This window comes from Molothrus ater, chromosome 13, assembly GCF_012460135.2.
Source record: "Molothrus ater isolate BHLD 08-10-18 breed brown headed cowbird chromosome 13, BPBGC_Mater_1.1, whole genome shotgun sequence".
Taxonomy (NCBI): domain Eukaryota; kingdom Metazoa; phylum Chordata; class Aves; order Passeriformes; family Icteridae; genus Molothrus; species Molothrus ater.
Genome location: NC_050490.2, coordinates 19325715 through 19344537, shown reverse-complemented (window position 1 = coordinate 19344537; position 18823 = coordinate 19325715). Strand labels below are relative to the sequence as shown.

At 45.6% G+C, this 18823-nt stretch overlaps 1 protein-coding gene across 1 annotated transcript in view; it reads right to left on the bottom strand.

Annotated features, from left to right (window-relative positions):
- Nucleotides 1-6050: 6050 nt before the first annotated feature.
- Nucleotides 6051-18823, bottom strand: part of PIAS1 (protein inhibitor of activated STAT 1) — a 54929-nt gene continuing 42156 nt past the window's right edge. Inside the window, exons 7-14 of the mRNA XM_036389545.1 lie at nt 18576-18681; nt 17007-17080; nt 12236-12396; nt 10590-10720; nt 10190-10367; nt 8575-8717; nt 8337-8374; nt 6051-6370 (exon numbers count right to left, since the gene is read on the bottom strand). Of these exons, the coding sequence (XP_036245438.1) occupies nt 6074-6370; nt 8337-8374; nt 8575-8717; nt 10190-10367; nt 10590-10720; nt 12236-12396; nt 17007-17080; nt 18576-18681 (1128 nt within the window). The 3' untranslated portion in view covers nt 6051-6073. The remainder of the gene's footprint in view (nt 6371-8336; nt 8375-8574; nt 8718-10189; nt 10368-10589; nt 10721-12235; nt 12397-17006; nt 17081-18575; nt 18682-18823) is intronic.

The window sequence follows — 18823 nt, the reverse complement described above, 5'->3', positions numbered from 1 at the left end:
AATTCCTGGAATTCCTTGAGAATTCGTTCCCATCCATCCCTGGCCTGATCCCTCCCCATTCCTGCTGACACAGCAGCTCCCAATCCCTTGGGATTGCTCCAGGCTGGGAAAACATTCCCAAAGCTGCCAGGGAGGAGCCGCCCCTCGCACCCATTCCTGGGACAAAGCAGCAGCACCAAATCATCCCAAAAAACCCATCCCAGCCCCAAAACCGCCCAGGAAAACCCTCTCTTCCCACTTTACCCCCGCAGGAAACACAAAATAACCGAATGCTTTTTATTACATTGAAGGATTTCTACAGGAACATTCAGTGGGTAAACCAGGGGTTTGTTTGGTTTTTTCTTTTTTTTTTCCAATGCATATAATAAATATTTTCACTCGGTACTTTTATACAAACTGACATTGGGCTACTGTACATTTGTAAATCCATGGATTGGTTTGGCATGCCCTAAGGAAAATGAAGAGAAAAGGTTTAAGGCAATGGATGAGAGCTTTCCATTCATGGAATTCATGGTCATTTTCATATTGTCCTTATTTACACTTTTTGCCTTTTGTTAACTCATGAACAGCAGCACTTATGGGGACCACCAGTGATTTTCAGTTGTTAGAAATCTAAATTCTGTTTAAAAAAATAAAATAAAATAAAATCACACCGCTAAACCAAATTTTTTCCCACTAAAATGAGCTTCAAACCCTGAAATGTTCAACTGCAACAAAGAATGAATTTTCACCACGTTCTCCTCACACTCCTGGGCCCTGCAGCTCCTGGAGAATCCAAGGAACTCTTGGACCATCCCAGCTGTGGAATCCTCCAGGGAGAGGAAGGGGAATTGCTGCTCCATCGCTCTGGAGGGGCAGGAGCGGCTCTGGGATGGCTCAGGGGGAATCTCCAGCTCTGAAAGGACGGGACAGGGGCTCCAAGGCAGCTGCAGCTGCTCCTGCTGCGGGGACACGCCAGTGAGTGCACATCCCAGGTGTGAGAGTGACACACGTGTGCACATCCAGGTGTGAGTGTGACACACGTGTGCACATCCCAGGTGTGAGAGTGACACACGTGTGCACATCCCAGGTGTGTGACACACGTGTGCACGTCCAGGTGTGAGTGTGACACACGTGTGCACATCCCAGGTGTGAGAGTGACACACGTGTGCACATCCCAGGTGTGTGACACACGTGTGCACGTCCAGGTGTGAGTGTGACACACGTGTGCACATCCCAGGTGTGAGAGTGACACACGTGTGCACGTCCAGGTGTGAGTGTGACACACGTGAGTGAGTGCACATCCCAGGTATGAGGGTGACACACGTGAGTGCACATCCAGGTGTGAGGGTGTGACACACGTGTGCACATCCCAAATGTGTGTGTGCACGTCTGACACGTGTGAACATGCCAAACACATGTGAATGTCCCACAGACACCTCTGTGCATGTCCCAAACCTGAGTGTGTGTGTGTGACACACACGTGCACACCCCAAACACGTGTGGATGTCCCAGACACGTGTGTGGATGTGCCCTACACACACACAGATGCCTGTCCCACAGATGTGTGTGCCTGTCCCACAGGTGTGTGCACACCCCAGACACACCTGTGCACATCCCACAGACGTGTGTGCCTGTCCCACAGGTGTGTGCACACCCCAGATGTGTCTGCACATCCCACAGGGGTGTCTGCTCTTCCCAGAGGTGCGCACGTCACACACACAAGGGTGCACATCCCAGATGTGTGTGATCAGACACACGTGTGCACCCCCACACATCTGTGCACGTCCCAAACACACAAACACGTCCCAGATGTGTGCACATCCCACAGACACGCGTCACATCCCAAAACCATGCACGTCCCAGACACACGCGTGCACGTCCCAGACACGCGTGTGCACACATCCCACAGCTGTGTCTGCGCATCCCCAGACAGATGTGCACATCCCAGGCACATCTGCACACCCCAGCTCTGTGAAACCCCCCCAGGTGTGCGCACACCCTGCTCCAAGGACAATCCCACCTGCAATTCCAGGGATCACAGCAGGAGCACGGCCCAGGCCTCCACTGCAGGGCTGGAGACCACAGAGCTGGAGTTTGGGAGTCTGGGAGTTTGGGAATTTGGAAGTTTGGAAGCTGGGGAGTTTGGGAAGTTGGGAGTTCGGCAATTTAGGAGTTTGAGCATTTGGGAGTTTGGGGATTTGGGCATTTGGATATTTGGAAGTTTGGGGATTTGGGAGTGACTCTGGCAGGGAATGGGGAGAGGCAGGCTGAGGCTGTAGCACAAGGCTGACGTGTGCTTGCAGGCACAGAGGAATTCCAGCCTCGGGAATGCTCCAGGCCGTGGATCCTGCAGGGCCCCTGTCCCTCCTGGCAGGGCACAGGGCACAAACGCCAGCCCTGAGCCTGGAGCCTCCCCCCACAGCAGGATCACAGGGAATGGGGAATGCTCCTGTCCAAGCTGCCATTCCCAAAGTGCCGAATCCTGGGATACCACCACCACCACCACCATCACCACATTCCATTTCCCATGGGATTCACAGGGTTTTGATCCCGCTGCTCTTGGGGTCGCCCTTCACAGACTCCATGGAAAAGTGGGAAAGGAGCTGTGAGCAATCCCAAATTCCTGCTGGATGCTCCAGGAGCTGGGACCCGCAGGCTCCAGGCAAACCACGGCACTCACACTCCCAATTCCAGAGAAATCCTCAAGCTTATCCACGAAAAATCTTCTCCTAAACTGGGATAAGAGATATTCCTAGCAGAGGTTGAATCACTTCAAAATCAGACTGTTTCAAAAATAAGTCTTTCCCATTTTCTATCCTTTTATTTCTTTTTTTTTCTTTTTTTTAACTGACATTTAATAAATTATAAAATCGGTGTATGGTGAAATAGAATATATCAGCCAGATATGTATGAAATACACATGCATGGGAAAAAACTATTGAACTCACCTGGAACTCACACACACGGATCTATAAATACATATATACACACACATATACATATAAACACCAACAGTTTCCTTTTTCCAAAATTCAAGTCAACTATTTAGTGGCAGAGGGATGCTGTAAAAACACTAAAAACAATTTTTGATGCCACATCATGTGAACCTTTCAAATAACCATACGACTGATCAGACAGCAATACCTAATGCTACTTGGATTAAAGATTTTTTTCTTTTTTTTCTTGTATTTTTTAAAATTTTTTCCTGTTTTTTTTTCCTTTTTTTTTAAATCAATGCAAGATTTATAGTTATGTTTTTTTTGAGACGACTTCATAGGCAAAAGGTGGCCCTTGTCAATGCTTGAAGCAACTATTTGCAATCAACAGTTGTTTTGGACATGAAAAAGTTCAGACAAGAATCTGCTAATTTTAGTATTCCTTAACTCTCTTTTTCCTGATAAACTCAATACCTGCACTTTCAACCAGTTATAAAAATATTTTTCACACCAGAGGAAATATTTACTCTCTCTGACATGGACTTTGGGACACAAGAGAATCACTTCCTTCCCTCCCCCTTTCTCTGACTTTAAAGAATCTCCTGAAAAAAATCTGCATTCCAGCTATTTACACATTCCACTCCTTAAGAAGAACAGATCAGCCCAAATGACCAAAAAAAAAAAATTTTTTTCCTATGTCATGCACAACTTAAGAACAATGAGAAAAGAAACCAGGAATTAAATATGGCTGAAAAAAAAAAATCTGAGGAATCCAAAGAACTCTGAGGGAAAAGTGAATTTTGGAGGCCACTACCCCTAAAAGAGCAGGATGGGGGAGGAACAGTTTGGGTTTTCCTGGTGGGTTTGGGGCTCAGGCTGGCACTGAGCAGGGAATATCCAGGGGGGAGCACTCAGCTCTGAGCATGCAGGGGGTGCTGGGGCACAGCCTCACCTGCAGCACTGAAACCTGCGCTGAAACCTGCAGTGTTGAACCCTGCGCTGAAACCTGCAGTGCTGAACCCTGCAGTGCTGAACCCTGCAGTGCTGAACCCTGCGCTGAAACCTGCGCTGAACCCTGCGCTGAACCCTGCAGTGCTGAAACCTGCAGTGCTGAAACCTGCGCTGAAACCTGCACTGCTGAACCCTGCAGTGCTGAACCCTGCAGTGCTGAACCCTGCAATGCTGAACCCTGCAGTGCTGAAACCTGCGCTGAGCCCTGCAGTGCTGAACCCTGCGCTGAAACCTGCGCTGAAACCTGTGGCGCTGAACCCCGCAATGCTGAACCCTGCAATGCTGAACCCTGCAGTGCTGAACCTGCAGTGCTGAACCCTGCAGTGCTGAACCCTGCAGTGCTGAACCCTGCAGTGCTGAACCCTGCAGTGCTGAACCTGCAGTGCTGAACCCCGCAGTGCTGAACCCCGCAATGCTGAACCCTGCAGTGCTGAACCCTGCAGTGCTGAACCCTGCAGTGCTGAACCCTGCAGTGCTGAACCTGCAATGCTGAACCCTGCAATGCTGAACCCTGCAGTGCTGAACCCTGCAGTGCTGAACCTGCAATGCTGAACCCTGCAGTGCTGAACCCCGCAGTGTTGAACCCTGCAGTGCTGAACCTGCAATGCTGAACCCTGCAGTGCTGAACCCTGCAGTGCTGAACCCTGCAATGCTGAACCCTGCAATGCTGAACCCTGCACTGCTGAACCCTGCACTGCTGAACCCTGCACTGCTGAACCCTGCAATGCTGAACCCTGCAGTGCTGAACCCTGCAGTGCTGAACCTGCAATGCTGAACCCTGCAGTGCTGAACCCTGCACTGCTGAACCCTGCACTGCTGAACCCTGCACTGCTGAACCCTGCCAGGCCAGGCCCAGCTGCAGGGGGCTTAGGCTGAGTCTAAACACAGCAGCTCCACCCACACATGCTCAGGGAACAGCTGAAGTTACCTGAGCAGGACTGAAGCTCTGAGGAGCAAAGCCCTCCAGCCCGAGTGAGGCGTTGGTCTGGGGCTTTGCCCCATGAAAATGGAGCATCCCGTGCCACAGGTCATTCCTCAGCTGGGAGCTGGGGCTCCACGCCACAAAAATGGAACATCTCGACCAAATCAGATTCATTTCTCAATGAATTCCTCAACAAGTCACTCCTCAGCTGGGATCTGATGTTGATTTGGGGCTCCACTGCACAGAAATGGAACACCTTGTCCCACAGGTCGCTGCTCAGCTGGGATCTGATGGGGTCAAGCCCTTGCACAGGGCATCTCAAAGTCCCACCCTGTGCATCCCTGGGAGCTTTGTCCCAGCATTCCTGGAGCTCTGGCAGCCTTGGGAATGTCAGCATTCCCTGGGGAGCCTGGGCAGTGCCCCACACCCTCTGGAGGTGGAATTTTCCCTGAAATCCAACCTAAACCTCCCAAGTCAGCTTTGTGTGGTTCCCTGGACGAATTTGCAACATTCCTGACTAAAGCATGGAATTCAAAAGGAGAATTTGCTTGGGTAGAGGGGACATAGAACCAGAAATGCCAAAAAAATCCCAAAAAAACAACCCCACTCCTGAAAGGCTCTGGGCTGCAGACAGAGCAGGGCCTGCTCTGCTGCCAGAATTATAAAATCTGCACTAAATATGGGATGGGGGAATTAGATTCCACCAGCCAAGGGAAATTCTCCAAGAGGAGACAAAGCCCCTCTCCCCAAGCTTGAACTTTAGAAGCTCAGCTCCTCTCCTGTTTCTGTAACTGTGGAGAAAATAATGCCATTGGTGTCCAAACTATAGGGGGGAAAAAAGAAAAGGAAAGAAACTCACATGACAAATGCACAGGTGTAAAATCTTCAGCATCCATAAAAATGAACTGAAGCTCCTTGTTTTTCTTAATTTTTTTTTCTCTTTTGTCTTTTTTTTTTCATATTTTTACCAGCGAGGCCATCTTAGGTTTATATACAAAAGTAAAACTGAAAATAGACTTTTTTTTTTTTGTTCTCTGTACACATAAATTTTTTTTCCCCTTTTTTAAAAAAAGGAAAAAAAAAACCACCTTGTCTTAACTTTTTTTTTTTTTTTCTCTCCGAACAGAAAGGAAAACCGAGCACGAAGATTTCCTCTGTCCCCAAAACCCACCCCAAATCCCACCCCCCACCCCAAAAAAAAAAAAAAAAAAATAGAAATAAATCAGTCCAAGGAGATAATATCTGGTATGATACCAAAGATTGAGGCCGTGTCCGTGCTGCTCCTGCTGGGCACGGGGTGCCCGTGGTTGTCCCGCAGGCTGTTGGAGGAGACCAGGCTGCTGTTGCTGCCGCTGCTGCTGCCATTGGTGGCTGGCAGGGAGCTGCTGCCCCCCGCGTTCAGCTGATCCAGGAACATCTGGGACGAGGTGTAGGGGAAAAAGCGGGAGTGCAAAAGTTCCTGATCGTCCGAGGCCGAGACGGCGGCGGCGGCGGCGGCGAGGAGGGAGGTGTTGTAATGCTGGGGGGAGAGAAAGGGTTAAAACGCAGGTTTTGCAGCAGGGAATAAAGGGGTTAAAACGCAGGTTTTGCAGCAGGGAATAAAGGGGTTAAAATTGAGGTTTTGCAGCAGGAAATCAAGGGGTTAAAACTCAGGTTTTGCAGCAGGAAATAAAGGGGTTAAAATTGAGGTTTTGCAGCAGGAAATAAAGGGGTTAAAATTGAGGTTTTGCAGCAGGGAATAAAGGGGTTAAAATTCAGGTTTTGCAGCAGGAAATCAAGGGGTTAAAATTCAGGTTTTGCAGCAGGGAATAAAGGGGTTAAAATTGAGGTTTTGCAGCAGGAAATAAAATAAAGGGGTTAAAACTCAGGTTTTGCAGCAGGAAATAAAGGGGTTAAAATTCAGGTTTTGCAGAAGGGAATAAAGGGGTTAAAACTCAGGTTTTGCAGCAGGGAAAAAGGGGTTAAAATTGAGGTTTTGCAGCAGGAAATAAAGGGGTTAAAACCCAGGTTTTGCAGCAGGAAATAAAGGGGTTAAAACTCGGGTTTTGCGGCAGGGAATAAAGGGGTTAAAATTCAGGTTTTGCAGCAGGAAATCAAGGGGTTAAAATTCAGGTTTTGCAGAAGGGAATAAAGGGGTTAAAACTCAGGTTTTGCAGAAGGGAATAAAGGGGTTAAAATTCAGGTTTTGCAGAAGGGAATAAAGGGGTTAAAACTCAGGTTTTTGCAGCAGGGAAAAAGGGGTTAAAATTCAGGTTTTGCAGCAGGAAATCAAGGGGTTAAAACTCTGGTTTTGCAGCAGGAAATCAAAGGGTTAAAACTCGGGTTTTGCGGCAGGGAATCAAGGGGTTAAAATTCAGGTTTTGCAGCAGGAAATCAAGGGGTTTTGTCAAGGGGAGGTCTTGGCAGTTCTGGGTTTCACAGCAGCTCGGGCAGTGGGATGTGAAATGGATTTTTAGTTCTGTGGTTCCCCCAGTTTTGAAGCCGAAAGGAGTTGGGGGATGTTGGGGTTACAAACGTGGTTTGTAAACCCAAACCCCACAGACCAGCAGAGAGGGAATGGGATCAGAGAGCTCAAAGCAGGAAAAGGGCAAGCAGGAATGGGATTGGAGAACCTCAACCAGGAAAAGGGCAAGCAGGAATGGGATCAGAGAGCCCAAACCACAAAAAAGGGGAAGCAGGAATGGGGTCACAGCACCCAAACCAGGAAAAAGGGCAAGCAGCAGCACTTTTGGGGCTTTTTGTTTGTTTAGCTGTTTAAAAAATTCCTTGGGGGTGAAACTCCCCCAAATTCATTTTGCCAGCCCCAGAAGTGAGGGCGAGCCCAGCGGAGAGGTGGAGCTGTGCTGATCCCTGCTGGCAGCAAGGCACAATCCTGGGAAATGCATTTAGGGCCAGCTCGGTGCCACGGGGTGGAGCAGGGGCTGTCCCAGGTCCTCCTCTCTGCTGCAGCCCCAAAGGGCAGGAGCTGGAGCAGCCAAAAATCCCATTTAAACACAACCTCCCTGAGGGGGAACTCTGCCCTCAGTGCTCCTTCCCACCATGACTGAACATCCAGGCTGTCCCAGCCTTGTTCCCAAAGATTTCTCCACAACCAGAGCAGCATTCCTTGGATCAGAATCACTCTCAGATCTTGGATATTCAGCCAGATTTCCTGGCCCAAATTCCCAGTGCAGGCTCTGCTCTCCATGAGGATACCAAAGTGTCCCTCAGCTTTCAGGGCAATTTTAGTGCAATTTCCCTCCTTGGGAGGGCAGAAAGGGCAGGGAGACACCCCAGCACCCTTTTTTTGGAGGAGAAGGGATCAAGCTGCACCTTCATTCCACAATGAAGTGGCTGCTGAGTTTAAAATTTTAAAACTGTCCAAATATTTATTTTTGCTGTGCCTCATCCCACACCTGTGTTCAGATAATGCTGCTGCTGCTTCCCACACAGCAAATCCTGCTTGGAAAAGTGTTTGCCGCAGGATTTGGTTCTCCCTGACTTACCTGATTGTCACCTGACAGGAAAGGGAAGAAATCTAAACCTGTCAAGAGACAAAAAACAAAATTCAGCTTCTCAAAACAGCCCCTGTCCATTTTTTCACCACTTATTTTGAAATAAACCAGCCAAACACTGATGACACTCCAAATTCTCTTTGTTACCAGAGATATTAACCTCATCATTTTTTTAATTTTATAATTAAATGTGTGCCTGGAGAGCTGTGCAGGTGCAGCCAGAACTCACCTTGCAGGTCGTAAGGCATGGGTGTCATGTGGAATGGATGCCTGTAGTCCTGGATGAGTGATGTGTTGATGTAGCTGGTGTCCACAGCAGGAAGGCTTGGGGTTCTTGACACGGGAGAAGCTTGGTGGGGTAAATTTAAAATGCTGGAAGGGGAAAAAAAGGCTTGTTAAAAGCATAAAATACACTCTGGGTTTATTGCTGTCCCATCAGGGGATGCTTGTTTGCATATTTTCAATTTGAACTTCAATTCAAAGCACATTCTGAACTTCCTGGAGGATGTGCAGCCACTCCAAAGCTGCATCACACATTCCCCAAGCTTCTCCTCACAGAATTCCATCAGGAACATCCCTTCAGCCCAGCACAGCTGGAATTTGGGAAAGTTCATTCCCAAACAGCAGGAACTGGAAATGGGTGTTGGAATCTCTGGCAATGTGTTACAGGTGTTTTCCACAAGGACAAGCCAATCCTGAAGGAACACTGAATCCAAAACCCCACAGGGACCTGTGTGACCCCACAGCACTGGCACCCTCCCAGGTGATTCCAGCTGGAAAAGGCCTTGAGGGGTCGGAGTGGTCCCTGAGCAATTCCCACTGTGGAGCAGGAACACTTCCCACAGGATCCCTGGCTTCCATCCCAGAGTATTTATGCAAACCAGGAGCTATTTCCAGCCTGGCTGCTCAGGTGTGCCCAGGTGCTTGTGGCACTCCCCATTCCCACAGCCCTGCTCCTCCCTGGCCGCTGCTTCCACATTTCCCAATGGGAGAAAAACATTCCCAGATCTGCATCATTTTACACTCATTTTTTCAAATACAGCTGAAATATTCTGTGTTGCACACTCAAATTTAAGATTCCATTTGCACCAATTCACAAACAGCTGAAATATTTTATTATGCTGCACACTTAAAACTGTGATTCCCCTTGCACATTTCTCAAACACAACTGAAATATTTCATGGTGCTCCACACTCAAAGCTGTGATTTCTCTTTGCACAATTTCGCGAACACAACTAAAACATTTTATTGTGTTCCACACTCAAAGCTCTGATTCCCGTTCCATCAGTTCACAAACACAACAGAAATATTTCATTGTGTTCCACACTTAAATCTTTGATTCCCTGTGCACCATTTCACAAACACAGCAGAAATATTTATGTTGCAGACTTAAATCTTGATTCCCTGCGCATCATTTCAAAAGCACAACAGAAATATTTGTGTTGCATGCTCAAAGCTGTGATTCCCCTTGCACAAATTCACAAACACAACTGAAACATTTCATGGTGCTCCACACTCAAAGCTGAGATTTCCCTTTGCACCAATTCACAAACACAACATAAATATTTATGTTGCACACTTAAATCTTTGATTCCCTGTGCACCACTTCACAAACACAATTGAAATATTTGTGTTGCACACTTAAAGTTTTGACTCCCCTTTGCACCAATTCACAAACGCAACAGAAATATTTCATTTCACTCAAAGCTGTGATCCCAACCTGAGGCCTCGTGCTGGAAGCAAACCCAGAGCTACCAAATGAGGCTCTAACCCAATCCCAGAAGTTTCTAGAGCCGATTTTTTTCTGGAATCTCTGAGTGGCCCCTGCAGGGCTGCGTGCTCACCCCTTGTTGTTCATGGGTGATGCTGGGGATATGGAGGGACAGCTCCTCTTGGCTGAGGGCTCCTCCTCCTCCTCATCTGAGGAGCTGTCGATGGTCAGGTCGATCACTTCCACCTTCTTGTTCTTGTTGGACTGTTGGTGAGAGGACACCTGGTGCTCCAAGGAGGAGCTGATGCACCCTGCACAGAACCAACAACAATCGGTTACAGCCACAGCTCGTTAAAAAGCTCCAAATTAAAATTAAAAATAATCACAGAACGCTGGTAACTTTAAACACCACCAGCCTCAGACAGGTGTCACCCAATTAACTGAACAGAAACGAATGAAGCTATAAATGCATGCTTAAAAATGAGCATTTTGGGAGGTCCCAGAGTGCCCTTCAGAGCCCAGCCTTGGCTCACCATCCACGCCGTTGTAGGATGCTGTCACCTCCTGCACTTCCTTCTTGGACCTCATGGGAGCCCAGGACCCATCCTCCTTGAACTGGATTTCATCACAATCTGTACAGAACTTCAGGATCTCCATGAACAACCTGTCCATAAAAATATTTCATATCAGTCCTAGAAAAGAGCTTTTTTCCCTTTATTAGTCAGTGTAAGTCTGAATTTGTGGTGAAGCTTTTACTGTTCTGCTCTTCTTTCAGTGCCTCCTTGATAAAAAGGAATCACTGACAAAAACTCAAGCATTACCTAAAATAAAAATCTGCAAAAATGAAGATTTTTATTTAAAAGCACTGAGAATGGCATCCTGCAGAGCTCGTGACACAGAACTCTCTATTTCCCAAAACAAAGGAATTCTGTGAACCAGAGTTGATAAAAAATCCTGACAAAACTTAACTGAGGAAACCTCTCTTCAATCTGAGGATTTAAGGACTTGTGAAACTTCCTAGCAAATGCTGGGAATCTCAATTTGCAAGCCTCTTCTCCCACAGGCATGTCCTAAAATTTTAGGATCCTGGCAGCACATCACTGCCAGTGGGAATTCCAGCTTCTGACCAGGCCCATTCATGTGGTTCTGCAGAGAAGAACTTGGCTTTAATTAGAGCTTGGTTTAATTAGCTCCCTCTTTTCCAGATTGGAGCATTTTCCACCAATAATTTTCTCTTTGGGATGCTCCAGTTAGATCAGACCCCAACATCTGCACCTGGCAGCACCAGGAGAAATAGGAAAATGTGGGGTTTGCATTATTCCTGCTTTTTGGCTTTGCTGTTTTAGGCAGAAACCTCAAGCAGGAGCCCCCAAGCTCTTTGATCCAAGGCAGATTTATCCCTGGAAATCTGGGGATGCAGGAGTCCAGAACAGCCTGAATGTCTCTTGCAAGGCTCTAAAGGGATCCTGAGTGACCTCATCCTTCCCTGGCAGAATAAAACACACCTTTCCTGAGAGACTCATCGTTGGTGAGGTGGTTTTTTAAGATTTTGGTGTTTCTTGGGGGTTTTCAGCTTTGCTTTTGGGGTTTTTGTGGGTGTGTTTCATCCATTTTTGGGCTTTTTTTTTTATAGTGAGAGTATTCTCAGAAACCTCTTAACCCGTTCTCTCCCTTTATAAAAAAAAAAGAAAAATTTCTCTCTTAAAGAAATTAAAATGCAACCCCAGAAATGCACACTTGGCCCAGCCTGAGGTGAGATTTGTTTATTTTTTTAGTGTTTTGCAGGCAGGCAGAGCCAGGGAATCAATCTGTGTGTCACTTTCTATAGATAGCAACTCCCCGAGTGTGAAATTGTACACGGAATTGTGCAGGCACTCAGAGGGGTGGCAGCATTGATTTGCTCCGTCTGTTATCAGCCCTGCCAGATTTGTACAGCTGCTCCGTTAAAAGGAAATACAACATGTGCTGTTTGCACCTAGGAAAGCTCAGGAATTCACTGAGAATTGCTCTCATTACTATCAAGTTGAGTTTGAAGGAGCAGAATCCTTGAGAAGGAGCTGCTCAGGAATTCCTGACCAGCAGCAGGGAAATCCAGCACGGGGAGCTCCAAACAGGAGGGAAACCCACTTGGTTTCAGACAGGACCATCCCACTTGGGTTCTGATTTCAGCTTTACTCACCCATCAATGATGAGATGCTCGTAAGGAGCTTTCTTGTCACACACAGGGCACACCCAGGTGGGCTTTTTCTCGTTCATTTGGATATAGAGGGTGGCATCAAAACACTGCAGGTGGGAGCAGGTCAGGGCCCTGCAGGGGATGGTCAGGCGCATCTTGCCAAGCTGGAAGAGATAAAAAAAAGAGGATTTTATTACCTTGGAGTTAAATTAACCACCAGGGCTTTCCTGCCCGAAAAGAGACACGAGTCAGGTTGAGATTTATTCCAGAAAGAACTCTCAGAAATCTGAGTTTTGTCACATGCACACAGTTCCCTCCTCCCTGTATGTTTGAAATGGCATAAAAGTGAATAGAAATCATGTTTTGAGTTTTATTTGACCCAGGAAGCTGAAAGAATACATCCTGCCATATTCCTGTAACAAAAATGCACTGAGCACCTGTAAATAGCAGTGTCCTGGATGGACCAAAAATAGAATTATTATATATTATTCAATGTATTATATCAACCAAAACCAGAATTATCCTTCATTATCATGAAAGCATCATTACACTGAAAGGACAGCAGACAGCAAAAGGAATTTCACTTTTATCTGAAATAAACATCACCTCACAAAACCCCAGCAGTTGCTCAAAAAACCCCAAATGTTCTTGCTTGCTATACTATTGTAATTTTTTTATTACTATTTTAAAAATTACTATTGTAATTTTTCTACTTTCAGATTGTGCAGCTGTAGTTAGTTCCTTTTTCTCTGTTCTATTTCTAAGGCTTGTTTTTACAGCTTTCTGAAAATCTTACCTTTACTATTTCCCACATTTCTTCCTCTTGGTGCAACTAAAAACAAACTCTTTGAACTTTGTTGTTTATTGACTACTTCATGCTACATGGCTCTACTATAATATGTATTTTTGTTTATTTGAATCACTTCTTTGTTTTAAGCATTGCTGCAGCCAAGTGCAGCTCAGGAGGGGCCTGGACCGACCACACCAAAGGTGAGAGCAGCAAGGTCTGAACAGGATTTTCACCACACGAAAACCCAACAGAACAACAATTTATGGAGTGATGCCTTGGGCTGCCCTGGAGCAGAGGCTGGGCAGAGCTCCAGAATAAAGCAGGGATTCATTCAAAGCATCTCCTCCATGGATGCACCTTGGGCAGCACCAGAGCCCAGCCAGGGCTGCACCCAAGATGAACCAAAATGGTCCCAAAATGCACGGCCGGGCACGGGCTCTGTCCCTGGGATCAGTTCTGCTCCATTTGCACCTTGCAGTTCATTGTCCCATCCCAGCTTTAGCCCCTGCAGTCCCACCCTGCTTGTTTTTCTCTCTGCAGCCCACGGGGTTTGTGCTCTTGGGCTGAGGTTTGGGTCATTTGTCCTTGGTGCCTAGCTGGAGCAGGAATTGTTTTGTGTCCCTGCTCTGTGCACAGAGCTCACCATGCCCTGATGTGAAGCCCAGACCCACCCACTGAAGCAGCACAGAACCTGAAAAATATAAAAATCCAAACCTGAGGCATCAGGAGGATAATTGTTCCCACTGAGGAGTTTGAAGTTGTGTTTATTTGGCTAAAACATCCACAAGGCTGCACCTGAGCAGCTCTGGCTGCTCCCAGGGCTGGCAGTGGGATTTTTGGGATGTGGCTCAATCCAGCTGATGCTGAGCAGTACAGGGAGGATGCCACAGGATGGCACCAGAATATCCCCAAACCCAAACCCACACCACAAACAAAGGCTCTTCTCACAGGCCACCACTTCCTCCAGCCTGATGGTGAGGCCTTGTTTTTATTCCCTCTGAACTGAAACCTCATTTATTTTCCTTCCCCCTGGCTCTCAGTCACTGTCACCCTGTCCCCAGCGATGGGAGGGGACACAGAATTCCCTGGGGACAGAATTCCCACAGGAGATCCTCTGGTGCCAGGTGTTCAGCAACTCCTCCCCCCAAATCCATGACCAAGCACATTCTTCCCATCCCAAAAATCACATTCTTCCCATCCCAAAACCTGCATTCTTCCCATCCCAAAACCTGCATTCTTCCCATCCCAAAAATCACATTCTTCCCATCCCAAAACCTGCATTCTTCCCATCCCAAAACCTGCATTCTTCCCATCCCAAAACCTGCATTCTTCCCATCCCAAAACCTGCATTCTTCCCATCCCAAAACCAACTCCCCTCCCCTGCCCTGTGTGTGTCAGGCATTCTCATCTCCCAGCTGCTGGGGCAATGGCTCATTTGATTTTTGGGCACAGACCCCCAGCTCAGGAGCATCAGAGGGAAAACCTGGATGCTTCAAAAGGAAAATAAGGAAAGTCAAAGGCAGGAAGGACTTAAACCCCCATCTACTCAGAGGGGAAAAAAGCAGATTAAAAACCAAGAAGATTTGCCCAACATTTTAGTAGAAAATCTCTGCCTGTGATGTCCCTGAGGGAAAAACAGCCCAAAATTTAAAAACCAGGAAGATTTTTCCCAAGGTTTTGGTAGAAAACCTCTGCCTGTGATGTCCCTGAGGAAAAAGAAAACAGATTTAAAAAACATAAGATTTTTTTCCCAGTGTTTTGGTAAAAAAACCTCTGCCTGTGATGGGATTTAACCATGCTCAGGGTTCCCAGGTTGATGCTTTTTTCCCATTGTTGGCACTGAACCTCCTGGATCAGCTCTGCCACACAAAACCAAAAGAAGCAGGGATGCATCCCAAGTGTGGAAAAGCTGCATTCCCATCACTGGGACTGACTCCTGCCTGCTGGCAGCCAAAGAAACACTGCATTAATTTCTTTTACGAGCACACAAAACATTTCTATTTCCCTGCTAAAAAACGGGAGTTGAGGATTTGTAAACAAAGCTGCAGAACCTCCAGAGCACCCCTGGATTTGGAATTTTCCTCCAGTTAAACATTTGGTCCTGCTGCAGGGCCTGGGGATTTATTTCTTTGTGCTTTCAGGGGGAAAAATGAACATGAATTTGAGTGTGCTCTGAAGTCCAGGCTCAGAGCAGCCCCTGTGGATCCTGGATGCCAAATTCCAAGGAAGCTCTGAGCAGCTTGGAGGGCAAAATTAAAAATAAAAATAAAAATTAAAATTTAAAACTAAATTTGAAATTAAAACTAAAATTAAAGTTATAAAGGCTAAACCCACCACCCTCCTTTATTTCCTGGCTATTCCCAGGGAGAATCACAGCCAGCAGAGAGGAGAGCACCACCCTCCCAATCCCAGAGTGATGCGAAATTCCTGAATTTTCCATTCTGCTGCTGGAGAGCAAATCAGCATTTTCAAGGTGCAGCTTCAGAGCATTTAAACATCAGAAGACAACCACAAAACACAGATTAAAATTTCTCCCTGAGCCAAAAGGTTGTAGATTAGCAAGTGAAAATACAGGGCTGAAAATGGAATTCCATCCAGAGCTGGATCCAGGTAAAAGCCTGGAAGGTGAAGCCTCATCCCACTGAGCCTGGATGGATTATTCCAAGAGCTGCAGGGAAATCAGGCAGCACTGAAGGAGGAAAAAGTGGGAAAAAGGGAACCCAAAAGCACTGAAGGAGAACTTGATCAGTGATGGAGGCAATCAGGACAAAGAGAAAAATCCAATCTGTAAAACACCACCCTGACAAATCAAATAAATGGAATAAAATCTGTAATTCCACCAGATGCACCAAGTTACTTAAAATAATTAATTAATGCTTCAGTGTTCCAAAATATGACATGGAAGTTACAGCTTTTTGAGATTATCAATTCTGAGGTTTTAACTCTACAGATCAGGATTTAATTTGGTGAATGAAATTCCTGGATCTTTCCACAGATTAATTAATTTTATCTACCTTATAAATTCCTTATCTTTCTTAGCCAGAATCAATGTTGGCACGGAGAAAGGAATAAAACTGAAGATCGTGACAGTATCACATTTAAGCATTTGCAAGAATATTTTATATATACATATATATATACATATATATATATATATATATAAAATAAAAATATAAATATATATATATAAATATATATAAATTTAAATTTATATTTTATATTTCATTATTAATTGTATTATCATTTTATCTATATATTTATTTTATATATATACACTTTATATAAATATAAAGTAACCACACAGTTGATTGTCCTTCTTATGAGGCAAAGCTTACACCTCTAAAAGTTGATCTTTTTAGAGTCTAAGAACATATGTAATAACTGGAAAAATAAAATAAGCTCCAATTTTGGAGGAATAAACTCCAATTTTCTTGTTTAGATTTTAAAACTGAGAATTTTGTGTCGAGCCGGAGCAGATCGAGACAAAACAAGAAACAGATTAATTTAATGTGTCATTAATTTTGGTAAGAATTTCAACAGTTGTGCTGCTGCTCAGTTCCTGTGGGATCCAAACATTTGGTGTGAACAATTCTAGGACACTGCTTTGGTTTTAAATTCAGATTATTAAATCCAAGCGTGCATTCGCACAATTCCAGGAGGTGCTGCCTCCCTTTGGCTGCTTTGAACATCAGATTCCCCCCTTTTCCCCCTTTTTGTGAGAGTTTTCATCAACCCAAGCCCAAGCTGCACTCTCAAGAGGATCCAGTGACACATTAAATGTATGCTTACATATATTTTGAGTAACATTTCCAAGCTAATGGAATATTCATTTTCCCTGGGGCATTTCAGAAGCTTTTCAGCACGGAGAATTTCAGCTGCTCTCTGTCCCCACAAAGTTACACCAGGTAAACACAAGGTAACTTCTCCCACAACAGCCACATTTCCATCAGAATCACTTTTGAGGGAATAAAAAAATCAACTTACTGGACAAAGCAGAGACACTCTTAGGCTGGTTGTTGCTATTTCACTGTCTGGATCAGCAGTTAGTTTCTCTTTAACTGGTATTCGAAAGAAGAAAAGGTTTATTTTAGGTCAAATCAAACATTAATTGGATGATAAAGAAATGAAATAAATCTGAAATGGCAGAGTAAACTTTGAATTCGAGACCCCTAAAAATGTGTTTGTCCGGAAATGCCTTCACTCAATTGCATGCAACTTTGTACCTGACCATTATTTACTATTTAATATCACATTAATTTCACTTCCAACTCCAAGCTAAACTTGTTAACAACTCTCACATGGACAGGCACCACTATGACCCCCAAAATCATCATCAAGTGATTTCAAACTGAAAAGCAAATTGAGCAATAGGCAGTCAGCAGTGCCCTGACAAAATCTGAGATTCAAATAACTGCAGTGAAACACTGAAGTCTTTGATCCCTGGAGTTTTTCATCCTCTATTTTTATTTACAAGGCCTGCTTCATGAGCAGCCATTGGTAAAATGAACAAGTCAAAGTCATTTTATTCCTGCTCTAAGAACTGGACCTACACCTTCATCCTCACCCTGCAGAGCAGCTGCCACCTGGAACTTTGTACATTTTTGTGCATTTTGTGCATAAATCTGTAGATTTTTGTGCATTTTGTTCATAAGTCATCAAACTGCATTATGGCAAATTAATGCCCAGCATTATTATTTAGCTGGACTCATTTCTTCCCCTCTGGAGAAGGTACAATGCCTGATATGAGCATTAATTAAAGAGTAATTTTATATGGATCAGGTGCTGGGATTTCCCCCTCTCTCTGAAAACCAAACCTGCAGCAGTTTTTATGTTTTTATGCCACAAACTTCCATCAATTTCTTGTCAGAGGAAACAGAAAGGCAGCAAATTCACTCTGTAGTGAGGAGGGGCTCTGTGCTGGGCACTCTCCCAGGCTCACCCCACAACTTTGGGAACAAAAATGCCCAGACCCAGGCCCAGGGGGAGGCTTCAGCCCTGAGGTGCTGCATTCCCACCTCACTGTAAAACATGGTAGAACTTGTGCCATTCTGCACCATTTTTTGCTGCTGCACTAATTTTTCCCCTCTGTAGAAGGTACAGTCCCTGATGAGAGCATTAATTAAAGAGTACCACCACTATTATCAGGGGCTGGGATTTTCCCCTTTCCCTGAAAACCAAACCCGCAGCAGTTTGTGCTGATTTTATGCCACGAACTTCCACCAATTCCTGCTCCTGAGGTACTGAATGCCCACTTGACTGCAGAGCACAGTTGTGCCATTCTGCACAAACAAAGCCAGGATGGCTGAGCTGAAAGAGATTCTCTTGCATTTTTCCCCTCACAGTGTCAACAGGGTTCCTGGACTGGCTCCTAGTGCAAACAAAGGCTCCGAGTCTTTGAATTGGAGCTGAACACAAAGAACACCACTATCACATGCCCAAAGCCCAGAGGGCTGTAGGAAGTCCAAAGCTTGGTTAGCACAGTCCTAATTCCCAATCTCCCCTCACAAAAAGTGAATTTTTGTCCTTTTTTACAGAAGCCCAGCAGACACATACTCAGTGCTCTGGAGTGATCCGGGTTCCGGATTCCCTTGGCCCGCAACCTCTGCAGGAGCACCGTGGAGGAGAGCTGCTTCACCAGGTACACTGCCATGGAATAGTTCTGGAAAACAGCACAAAACATCAGGGAAAACCCCAAAAACATCAGGGAAAATCCCAAAAACATCTGCAAAAAACCCAAAAACATCAGGGAAAACCCTGTCTGCAGCAAGTAACATTTTGTTATGGCATTGCAGGGCACTGCT